The sequence below is a fragment of the Lagenorhynchus albirostris genome, chromosome 19 (genome assembly GCF_949774975.1).
Source record: "Lagenorhynchus albirostris chromosome 19, mLagAlb1.1, whole genome shotgun sequence".
Lineage (NCBI taxonomy): Eukaryota > Metazoa > Chordata > Mammalia > Artiodactyla > Delphinidae > Lagenorhynchus > Lagenorhynchus albirostris.
The window spans coordinates 6,020,934-6,033,241 of NC_083113.1; the positions used below are offsets into that span (position 1 = coordinate 6,020,934).

Sequence of the window (12,308 nt, forward strand, 5' to 3'; positions counted from 1 at the left end):
GAAGCCCACCTGCCCTAGGGCCCGTATGCTGCGGCTACTGAGCCTGCAGGCTGCAACTGCTGAAGCCCACGTGCCTAGAGCCCATGCTTAGCAGCAAGTGAAGCCACTGCAATGAGAAGCCCGTACACCGCAATGAAGAGTAGCCCCCGCTCGCCAAAACTAGAGAAAGCCCGTGCGCAGCAACGAAGACCCAACACAGCCAAAAAAAAAAGTTTAAAAGGAGAGTATTTTGAGGTCTCCAACTATTATAGTTGAACTGTCTATCTCTCCTCAAATTTTGCTTCAAAAAATGTGGGGATTTGTACTTATGTATATATTGTTTACAGTTGTTTCATCTTCTTGATGAATTGACTCTTTTATGTATATAAATACATATACGTTACATGTACCTTATATATATGTATATACATATATATAATTATATATATATATATATATATATATATATATATCTATATCCTTGAACTTCTTTGGTAACAATTTTATGACTTAAAGTTTATTTAATCTGACATTAGTGTAGCTAAGATTGGTAACTATTTCCACAATGTTTTTTCCTATCCTTTCACTTTCAACCTATTTGAGTATCTTAAATCAAGCATTCTGTAGAAAGATACAGTAGAATCATTTCATAAAAATTCTTGCAATCATTGACTTTTAATGAAGAGTTTGATCTACTTATATTAAAAGTACCCAATAAACAAGGGAGGAATTACTTTTGCTATTTAGCTATTTGCTTTCTGTATGTCCAATATTTTCTTGGTCTTGTAATTCCTCTTGTTTCCTTCTTTGTGTATGTCTGTACATGCATAACATTTTGATTCCCTTCATATTCACATTTCTGTATATGTTAAAATTATTTTCTTAGTGGTCACCCTGCAGATTATATATTTTATATATATATCCTGTCTCCCTTTATATTGTTATTGTCAAAAATTACTTCTTTATACATTTTGCATTCAATAACAGATTTATAATGATTGTTTACATATTTGCCTTTTAATTCAGGTTAAAAAATGAGTTATAAACCAAAAAATACAGTAATACTGCCTTTTATATACACCTATGTAGTTATATTACCACTGTTCTTTATTTGTTCCTGTGCCTTTGAGGTACTGCTAGTAGCCCTTCATTTTGGCCTCAAGAATTCCATTTAGTGTTTCATGTAGTATAAGTCTGTCAGTGTGAACTTCCTCAGCTTTTGTTTATCTAGGAGTCTCTAAATTTCATTATCAATTTTAAAGGATAGTTTGCCTGATAATGAGTTTTTTTTTAATCTTTCAAAATTTAAATGTATCATCAGATTCCCTCCTGGCCTCCACAGTTTCTGAGAAAGAGGCTGTTAATTTTTTTAAGCATCTTTGTACATGAGAAGTCATTTCTGTCTTGCTACTCTCTACATTCTTTTTTTGTATTTTAACAATTGACTATGTGTCTTGCCCAAGCTCTCTATGAATTTATCATACTTGGAGTTCGTTGACTTTCTTGGATTTGCAGGTTCACATTTTTAATAAATTTGTGAGGTTTTTCAGCTCTTATTTCTTCAGATATTATTTCTGCCCTTTCCTGTTTCTCCTTTCCTTCTAGGACTCCTATTATGTGTATACTGGTATTCTTGGGAATGTCTCAACAGTTTCTTAGTCTCTGTTCATGTTTCTTTTTACCACCGTTCTTCTGTTCAGAGTAGATAATTCCAATTAACCTATGTTCAGGTTCACTGATTCTTTATTCTGATTGTCAATCTGCTGTTGAAATCCTCTAGTGAATTCTCAATTTCAGTTGTGGTACTTTTCAGCTCTAGAATTTCTAATTCTCTTTATTGATATTTTCTGTTTCTTGAAACAGTTTTCTCCTACTTTCTTTTAGTTCTCTGTCCATGGTTCCCCGTAAGTCTCTGAGTACGATTCAGACAGTTGATTTAAAATCTTTATTTAGTAACTGTAGTGTCTGTCCTTCCTTATGAACACCATCATTAACCCGATAATCATGCTCAAGCTTCCCATTCTGGAGAAATTCTTAGAAATCTGTAGTAAAGTCGGCATGCTCAGAAGCAGCCACTGTGGCTTTTTTTTAAAAATAATAATAAATTTATTTACTTATTTGGCTGCATCAGGTCTTAGTTGCGGTACACGGACAACTGTTGTGGCACGCAGCTTCTCTAGTTGTGGCGGATGGGCTCTAGAGTGCACAGGCTCAGTAGTTGTGGTGCAGGGGCTCCATTGCTCCACGGCATATGGGATCTTAGTTCCCCAACCAGGGATCAAACCTGCGTCCCCTGCATTGGAAGGTGGATTCTTAACCACTGGACCACCAGGGAAGTCCCGGCCTTTTCTTATAACAGTAAAAACTGTAAAGGACCCATTTATCTTCATTAAGAGAATGCTCCACTGAGGATACAAAAAAGAAAGTCATCTCTATGTCTGTTCATGAAAACAAGTCTAAGATACGTGGTATGTAGATATTTAAATTTGAAGAATAAAATACCATAACAAAATATTTAGTAAAGAATATTTTCTAAAATCACATTCCCATATATAAATGTACTGCTGTAAGATCTGCACTGAGAATGAACAGTGGTTTCTGATGGAGACAGTAAGTGATGGTGTTAAGATGTGACAGGGAAGGGGATATTTTACTTCTTAGTCTCTAAACTGCATCGCTGTGTGAAGCTGAATTACAAAACTGTATCTATGAAGTGTTTAAAACAAAAAACTATAACACTGAACAATAAGCAGTAGAATCATAATTTGGCTCCAGTCTATCTGATGACAGAAATTTGTGCTCCTATGTCTTGGCTAAATTATAACCATCTTTATCTAAAACACATGCTGGGACTTCCCTGGTGGTTCAGTGGGTAGTAAGACTCCACGCTCCCAATGCAGGGGACCCAGGTTCAATCCCTGGTTGGGGAACTAGATCCCACATGCATGCCGCAACTAAAAAAGATCCCACATGCTGCAACCAAAGATCCCGCATGCTGGAACAAAGATCCCGCATGCTGCAGCGAAGACCTGGCACAGCCTAAATAAATAAATAAATAAACGAATAAAACACATGCTGCATGAGAGTCCCTACGTGAACAGGAGGCTCTCTGTAAGACGAACGTGCTGTGAATAATTTTTAAAACCTTATTCTTAGATAACACCCTATTATTTATTTCTGTTTCTCAACTTCCCATTCTACTTTACAGTACTGGTATTTTAGAGTGAAAAACACTGATTCACTCCTTTTATTTCAAAGGCACTAATAAAATCTGACAAAGCAAGTCTCCCCATATCAGTCTTCCTTCCCAGACCTCCTCAGGTATCTGTGCACAGTAGTACATCACTTACATATGTAGTCGCTTTCATCCTGGTTTACGTGGAGATGAAGGGGCACTCAGAAGGGTGCACTACACAATCCTCACGCCCTACCTCACTGACACCACAGAGCCGACTCCCCATCTCCGATCCACACCTGAGTATAAAACCTTTCACGGGGTGACCACCTGAAAGGGGGCTCTGCCCAAGTTCCCCGTCACTGGGTCACAGTGACATGGAATCTGCAGGGAGGTGACAGGAGACTGAGGGAAGGCCCTGTGTGTGAGTAAATATTTTAGACAGGAACCTTCAGAGACCAAGAAGCTCAGCGCGTCCAAAACGTGTCATTTTAGGAAGGAGAGAACAGTCCACAAAGAGTATGACTTTCACCTGGGAAAGGGCCATTCCTTCTCCTTTCTTTCCTCTTCCTCTGAGCTTCTTTCTCAGGTAGGATTATTCTGTGTGACAAAAATACGTTCTTAAATGCTTAGAATCAACATACCTCCTCCCCCCGCCGCCACAAGTATACACACAGGGAGAACCTTAATACAGGGGAGAGAAGGGCCACAGCAACAGGAGGGATGCAGACAAATAACCTCCTGTAAGGAGCCCAGTCGGTGAGCCCGTCACCCACTTCCTCAGGAAGCCCTCCCTGCTGCTGCTGGAACGCCCAGCGCTGCAACTGCGCCGTCCTTGTCCACTTGGCCCTCAGCCAGAGGCAAGTGCCTCGTCCCAGCCCCTGGCTCCTCCCGAGGAAGCCGGCATCCAGTGACTGGCTGATGCAGGATAGGATGCTTGCCCCATCCCACAAGTGGGAGCAACTCCGAAGGGCCACCCCAGCTCCAGAGCTCCCTGCTGAAGCTATACTGAAGACTTTAGATTTTTGTCCTGAAGGCGATGGGAAACCCTAAGAGGGTTTAATGCCAACAGATGACACAATTAAACTTAAGATTTACCCTAAAACCTGTAATTATACTTGTTTCTTCAACTTAATTAGTGGCACAGTATCTATTCTTCCAGGGAACAATGTATCATCTTCAATTACTCCGTCCTTTCCTCTTACCTACATCTGGTAAATCATCAAATGACACAGACTCTACCTTCTCAATAGGTTTCAAATTCATCCTTTCCTTTCATATGACGCTTTCTACCCCACACGCATCCTCACGTGTCACTCAGATAATTTCAAAGATCTGCGAAGTTTCCCTTGCCTGTGATTTCTTCTTCCTTCAATCCATAATCCACATACTTACGAGAGTTCACTATTTAAAATGCAACACTGACCTATTAGTATCTTGTTTTAGCCTCTCAATGACCTCTTTGTGTCAACAGGATCAAATCAAGCTCCTTAGGAGAGACTATGTCGTGAGTCCCCTGGTGACAGGACCCCTGCTTTGCCTGCATTTCTTTCACTCTCTGCGTCACGCTCTGCGTCCAAGCAACATTGCAGGATGCTAATATCCTCTTCTCCACCCTGACAATACACTTACTTTCTTTATTTTGGAATGCTGCTTCTCCTTCATTAGCTGTTGAATTAATATAAACTATTTAAATCCAACTTGAACAATAAAAATAAACTAAGATGAAATGGCTGTAAGAGCTGCCTCTCCTGATTCTTTCTCTTCCCCTAACGGTCCCATTTAATCCCACACAGACAGAATCATTCACCTCCGCAGTTTACGCATGCTTCTGTTATGTCATTTAACAAGGTATGTTTAAAAATATTCACATATCTATTTTCCCTAAAAGAATGTAAGCTCTGTGTAACAGGGAACATGTTTTCCACTCTGGTAGCTTGCATTCGGTTCCACATGCTGGCAGCCACCTCCTGAGATCTCTTCTGAACATAATTTGAAAGCCCACCTTATGGTAACTGACTTACCCAGCTCCTCATCATTCGGTGGGGTCTGCTTATAGGCCATTTGAAACAAGGCGTTTGAGTGGTAAGACGATATCCTTTTTTCAAAATTGTATTTATTTATTTATTTATTTGGCTGCGTCGGGTCTTAGTTGCGGCACGTGGGATCTTTTTAGTTGCGGCATGCAAAAGCTTTAGTTGAAACATGAGGGATCTAGTTCCCTGACCAGGGATTGAACCCAGGCCCCCTGCACTGGCAGTGCGGAGTCTTAGCCACTGGACCACCAGGGAACTCCCAAGACGATATCCTTAATCATGTAACCCTTGATGAAAGCATAATTATTAGGAAAGAAATATCTGTGTTTCAGTGTCTCACTGAAAATAAGTTGTTGAGATTGAATGAGCAGAGGTATAAGTGCAGAAGCAGAAGTAAGCATACACCAGTTGGAAGATGTCATTGTGTTTACAGCAATATTATTTCATAGTAATATCATTTTATTATGAATATCATTTTATTACCTTCCTACTGGATTACTAGTGCTAAAATTTGTCTGTATACCAGAAGGTACAAGGATGTGGCTCCCAACACATCCACTGGTGCAACCTCGAGCACTATTTATTTATTTATTTTTATTTATTTATTTTTCTCACACACACACACATACACACTGTATTTTATTTTTACAAGAGATAAATAAACTGACATCAGGCATTGGAAATGGATGACCACAACAGAAGCAACAATGATTGCATTACCAAACACGAAACACACTCACACTATGTCATAATATTGACATTCAGTCCAGGAATCCTCCACTGTAACAGCTCCTTTACTTTGCAGTGAAAATTGATTTGAATATTCTTTGCCTCTGAGTCCTTGTGGGACTTTTTAAATTCAAACAGAAAGTCACAAAAATTATAATCATCCTCATCAGTTCACTCTCGAGCACTATTTAAAAAGTGGATTTTATGCCAGCTGGGCCTGGACCCAGGTCATTAAATATGAGGATATAATAATACCTAAGGAGCTAGGGTAGTCCACACTGATGAGGTATTTTCTATCTTCAACAAGTAGCCTTCTTACCCCCTCAATGTAATCAGAGTAGGAACTGTTCTCCATTTGACTGCATTACCTGCCCACTCATACTCTCGTTGATACTGATTAGCGTGGACACACACAGCAACACATCCAACACTACAAGTTTCCACATGGTCTAATCTTTTCTTCATAACCTCTGCCTTCAGTAAAACATACTGTGTATTTTTTTATGACAAACATCATAAGCCAATAAATATTGTTTCTTGAACTCAGTTACAGTGCTCCAGTGTTTATGTGAAGATTGTAATCAAGCAGTTATTCAGAAAGTTGTCTCAGGTCCTTTGGCCCGGTTCTGCTTTCTCATATAGGCATCCTGCGTTGTCAAAGGTTCTTCCTAAAATTTGGCCCAAAGTCCAAAACAGAATATTCTATTGAAGAGATGAAGAACCAACCATCTGTTTTTATGATATTGATACCGAATGTTGCATTTATATCAATGTATTCTTAAGTCACATTAGCTTTTTTCTATTTTTTTGAAGTATAATTGATGTACAATACATGTTTCAAATATACTAAACAGTGATTTGACATCTGCATATGCTATGAAACCATCACAAGTCTCAAAGAAAGAAAAAAGAAAAAAGATTTACCCCACGATTCATAGATAGAGAAAGAAGCTGATAGTCATGCCTCTTTCTCTGGGCTTATGCGCCTGCCTCTTTCTTAGTGGATTTCATTATTGTTGGAGAACTGGGACATGTTTCAAATTCTAATGATAACTGGGCACACATCCAAAAAACCTGCCAAATGCAAACACAAGACCAATTTTCAAAATCATTTCAGGGATCCCATTTGCTCAGACTCTGAAAACCTGGTCTGCTCTATCTTCTCCATGGTTCAGGTGGCACATGAGACTCAGAGGGGAAGTAATTTTACCAAGTTACCCTGAAGAAGTCTGAGTTGAGTGAGCAGAACTGAGTGTAAGTGGTGGCCTGGATAAGTTTAAATACAAAGAGTTTGTCCTAACTCCAGATTAACTTCCATATTCCTGAGCAAGAGAAGCTTCTCTTTCAGGGGTTTAATCAAACCCAAACATTTAATTCCTCCACTCCCCAAAAAAACAGAATAAAAAATACAAAATTATAAATAGTTATTACTCCAGGAAACCATGAAAGAGAGTCACTTGTAGAGATGAACTCTGAGCAGTCTCTTCATCATGAACACATGGGCTCTGTTGGAACAAAATTCCACATCAATCCAGCCCATCCTGGGACATCCCTGGTGGTCCAGTAGTTAAGACTCCACGCTTCCACTGCAGGGGGTGCGGGTTCTATCCCTGGTCAGGGAACTAAGATCCCACACGCCGTGTGGCGTGGCCAAAAAATTAAAAACAAACAAAAAATCCAGCCCATCCTTCAACATCTGCACAGAAAGGACAAAGGGGATTAGAGGGGAGCATCTGTTTAGCTGGAGCCTTCAGCTCAGAGCTCACTAATTTAGCAAATCACTTAAGGGAAGAAAGCAGCTACTGAATGTTAAACTAGTTAAACTAGGTTTTGAGTGTTAAAAGATTATCAACATCCTTAACCACACGCATAGTGAAATACTGTAAAGTTATTTACCAGACATCAAAGAATAGTTCCAAGTTAGGATAAAAAGCATATAAACCTCATAATCTAAACAATAAAATTTAGAGGGAAAACAATCTGGAAATTTAAAAAATATCCAGGGGGCTTCCCTGGTGGCGCAGTGGTTGAGAGTCCGCCTGCCGATGCAGGGGACACGGGTTCATACCCCGGTCCGGGAAGATCCCACATGCCGCGGAGCGGCTGGGCCCATGAGCCACGGCCGCTGAGCCTGCGCGTCCGGCGCCTGTGCTCCACAACGGGAGAGGCCACAACAGTGAGAGGCCCGCGTACCGCAAAAAAAAAAAAAAAAAAAATCCAGGGACCTCCCTGATGGTCCAGTGGCTAACACTCCGTGCTCCCAATGCAGGGGGCCTGGGTTCGATCCCTGGTCAGCGAACTAGATCCCACATGCCGCAACTAAGAGTTCGTACACCACGACTAAAGATCCCATGTGCTGCAACTAAGACCAGACGCAGCCAAATAAATAAATATTTTAAAAAATATATCCAGTGGGTTCTGAGATTAAGTTAAAACAAGTGTGAGGATACATCAAATTTAGAAAAGGATGGCATGAGCCACAGTAGAAAGGGGGAGAGGAAAATAGTACTGTTAATAATAGCCATTTTAAAAAGCACCATGTGGTGACAGAAATTCTTCCCCCATTCTTTGAAAGCTAAGAGGAGGACGTGGAATTGACTGAGCTAAGTCTCTGCCCCCTGGATCAACAGGGATTGTGAATGGAGTTACCATCTGATACAATAATTGGGAGCAAATCTGGGGGGCCACCCCATCTCCAGAGCTCCCTGCTGGAGCGATATTGAACAGTTTGTCCCGAGGGTGATGGGAAACCATAAAAGGATTTAATGGCAAGAGATGACACAATCAAACTTATGATTTACCCCTGATACAGAGAAAGACAAGCTGAGAAAAAGGTATGCCTCCAACTCTGGGCCTATGCCCCTGCCTCTTTTTTAAAGTGTTTTTTCATAATTATTGGTAGACTGGAACATGTTTAAAATTTCAGTTATAACCGGGCAAACTGGTCTCCTCTATCTTCTCCATGTCACAGGTGGGTTCACTGAGGCTTGGAGGGGGAGAAATTTTACCAAGTTACCCTGAAGAAATCTGAGTTAGGTGAGCAGAACTGGGTAGAAGTGGCAGCCTGGATAGGTTTAGGTAGAAAGGGTTTAAATGTCCTAATTCCAGATTACCTTTCATATTCCTGAGCAAGAGAAGCTTCTCTTCCATGGTTTAATCAAATTCAAACGTTTAATTCCTCTTTTCCAGAAAACATTATAGTCAAAAAATATGAAATTACAAATAGTTATTCCTCCAGAAAAACAAGAAAGAGGGTCACCTGTGGAGATGAGCCTTAATCTCTTCATCATGAACACATGGGTTCTGTGGGAACAAAGTTTCACATCAATCTAGAAAAGGCTGGAACCTGGGGCCCCTGACTACAGTGCCTGCACCTGGACAGCTGTGTCCTGAACACAGAATACAAAGAAGCCATAAGGCACTAAAAATAACTGCATACATGCACAGCTCGGGCAAACAGCTTATGAACAATAAGAAACAAAAAGGCCAAGACCCAACTGCCACTTCTGAGGTGCTGAGAGCAAAAGCAGGGTACTGCACATGATCCCTGCACCCAGCACCACCAAGGGGGTGGGCAGACCACCCAAGCTACACCTCAGGCCCGACCCACCGATCTGCCCCTACCCTCACCCCCTTTAAGGGACCAGCTCGCACCACACACCCCCATCGGGGGCGAGCAAGGGCACCTGTTTCTTGTTCTCGCTCACTTGTGCTGCAGCACGGATCCCAATAAAGCTTTGCCTGAATTCTTCGTCTGGCCTGTTATCAATTTCTACTGATTAGAGTCCAAGAACCCAGGTCAGTAACAAATCCAGCCCATCAGTTAACTGCACAGAAAGGACACCTGCACAGAAAGGACAAAGGGGACAATCTACCTAGTTGGACACTTCAACTCAGAGCTCACTAGTTGAGCAGATCACTTAAGGGAAGAAAGAAGCTACTGAATGTTAAACTAACTGGTTAAACTAGGTTTTGTGTGTTAGAAGGTGATCAACATCCTTACCACATGCATAGTGAAGTTATCTACCACATATAAGAGAATAGTTCCAGTACAGAATACAGCAGAAACCTCATAATCTGAACAATGAAATTTAGAGTGAAAGTAATTTGGACATTTAAAACATACCCAATGGCTTCTGAGATTAAAGGTAAAACAAGTGTGAGGATACATCAACTGTCATGACTCAATGAGCCATCAAAGAAAGGGGGTGATGGCAACAGTACTGAGGAGTGGGGGTGGGGAGGGGAGCCGGGAGTCACACAAAGGTTTGAGAAAGGGAGTCAGAGTAGGAAAACGTCGCTGCAGGAGGCCAGTGTCTCTACGGACCGACAGCAGGAAGTTGGGGCCGGCACCTCCCTCAGAGCGATTTAAACCGGAACCGGACCCACACTCCCAGGACCGAACAGAGTCTTCTGCCGACGTCGCGAGACGCGAAAGGGGCGGACTCAGAGCGAGAGCGACGACCGCGTTCAGGGGGGTTTAACTTACCGGGAGACCCCCGAAACCGAGGTGTGGAGAAGCGGGGCCTGAAGATTGCATAGCGCCGTTAGTTTCGGACCGAAAAACCGAGACTCACTCGCGAGAGAGCGCCCCTCGTTCTGGGTCTGCACCTCACTGCGCGTGCGCAAAGAGGCGGGTCGAGGGCGGGGCCATTAAGGGGCGCGTCAAAGGACGTTCCGGTGGGTGAAGCGGTGTTTGATGGCTGGGCGCAGCCTGTGGACGCCGGGTGTGGCCTTCGAACCCGCACTTGGGAGATTCTGGTCTGGTCCTCTTCCCAACGGAGAGGTTCTGCTTCTCTACTTTGGATCGTTTGAACTGATCTGGTGTCCTTTGGAGCCAGGCTAGGTGCAGAAGCGGAGAGGTGAGAACGTTTCTTCGAGCAAAGACGAGGGTCCTCTGAGCAGCGAGGCGCTGAGAGCTCTGGGACCGGGGAGGGGGCGGGGCTCGAGGTTGTGGGCGTGGCCTGATCCGGGAACTTCTGAGACCCCAGGCAGTTAATACGTTCTTATTAAGCGAAAGCCTGAGTTTTAGAGTAGGTGATGGAAACTGGACTGTGACAGGAAAGGCAAAATTGTGCCTTGCGGAATGTGCCATTTTGCACTCACTTCCCAGCAGAGCATAATTTTCACTTCTGTTCGCCATTCACTTGGAGGCATCAAAAATCACTGAGGAAAATTTTCAACCCCAAACCTGGCATTGTCTAAGGGGCTCTGTTGGAGGCTGTGAGCAAGTAACTGGCTACACAGTCAGGTGCTTGAGAACCAAGCCTTACTGAATAATTCAACCGTATTTTTTTTCCTCCTTCTTCATGTTGTCTTTTTTTTTAACATCTTTATTGGAGCATAATTGCTTTATAATGGTGTGTTTCAACCATATTTTATTTTTTATACCCTTTGACCTTTATCTTGCCATAGGATGTGATGAATAAGACCCTTTCTTATTGTGACAGGAATTTCCATTTCCCGAATATTAATGTCTCCACTGTAGGTTTTGCTACTTATTAACTTTTCATGTGCACTTTGGCATATTTCTGAATTTTTAACTTCATTGATCTACCAGTAATGAATAAACATGTCTCCTATGGATAGCCACTTTCTTTTGGCTTCTCTTTTGTGGCTATTCTTACTTGTTCTTTATTCCGTAAGATTTTTCGATAACATCACTAGCTTCAAAAACTGTCTAATGTTCAAATTTTCAAAATTAACATACATTATCTTTTGAATTTTCCTTGGTGTCATTATATAGTGACATTGGACTTCAGTCTAATTCTGTAACTCTGGAAAACAGCAAAGGTAAAAGGATTCCTTTCCCCTTTTAACAGCTTACTAAGAACCACTCTTCCCCATTAGTTTCAATGAGACTTAACGTTGGCCCCTTTGTTTACTTAGGAACCATCCGATACAGACCCTCCAAAATCCCACCCTTTGCCTTGTCAACGATTACTGAATTGTCCTCATTGATCACTCAGAACAATGCTTGTAAACATGATTTAAGCAACATTTACTTACGTTTTTCTCCTCTCCCAAGGCCCCTGAATTTTGGACCACGCTTGAGCACTGTAATTCAGAAGAAGCCTGTTGCCACACCATCCACTCCCAAGAGTAGGTGACTTAAGGGTAAAACGTTCCCTGATCAACTGTGCGTCATGCCACCTGCTCATTTATTCTGCATATGGGATTTTTTTCCTAGACTTGTTTAGCCCTCAGTATAAATGAAAAGTTCTTTTCTGTCTGGTTGTTGAGACTTCAGATTTTGTGGTTGCAGCACTCTCTCTACTGTCATAATCCTTTGGAATAAAATCTCTTTACCTAAATTTGACAGTGGTGAATATTTTAGTTGTTCCATCTGTGCTCAAAACTGTATACTCTTTAGTTTTCTAGCGCAGGGT

At 41.8% G+C, this 12,308-nt stretch overlaps 1 protein-coding gene and 2 long non-coding RNA genes across 5 annotated transcripts in view; 2 read left to right on the top strand and 1 right to left on the bottom strand.

The window, feature by feature from the left end:
* LOC132509843 (uncharacterized) overlaps positions 1-9,406 on the top strand; it is a 54,328-nt gene extending 44,922 nt beyond the window's left edge. Inside the window, exon 5 of the long non-coding RNA XR_009537139.1 lies at positions 9,109-9,406. This is a non-coding gene — a long non-coding RNA (uncharacterized LOC132509843). The remainder of the gene's footprint in view (positions 1-9,108) is intronic.
* Positions 1-10,521, bottom strand: part of LOC132509833 (zinc finger protein 677-like) — a 37,319-nt gene extending 26,798 nt beyond the window's left edge. For 2 of the 3 annotated variants that reach the window (XR_009537136.1, XM_060131351.1), the window contains exon 1: positions 10,409-10,521. Coding sequence is in view for 2 of the 3 variants with exons in the window: in XM_060131351.1 (XP_059987334.1) it covers positions 10,409-10,459 (51 nt within the window). In the remaining variant the exon portion in view is untranslated. Of the gene's footprint in view, positions 1-3,686; positions 3,755-10,408 lie in introns of all 3 variants that reach the window. The other variant, XM_060131352.1, reaches the window with a different exon arrangement.
* Positions 9,666-12,233, top strand: LOC132509851 (uncharacterized). Its single transcript, XR_009537148.1, has 2 exons — positions 9,666-10,781; positions 11,948-12,233. It is a non-coding gene; the product is annotated as an uncharacterized LOC132509851 (long non-coding RNA).
* The last annotated feature ends 75 nt before the right edge of the window (positions 12,234-12,308 follow it).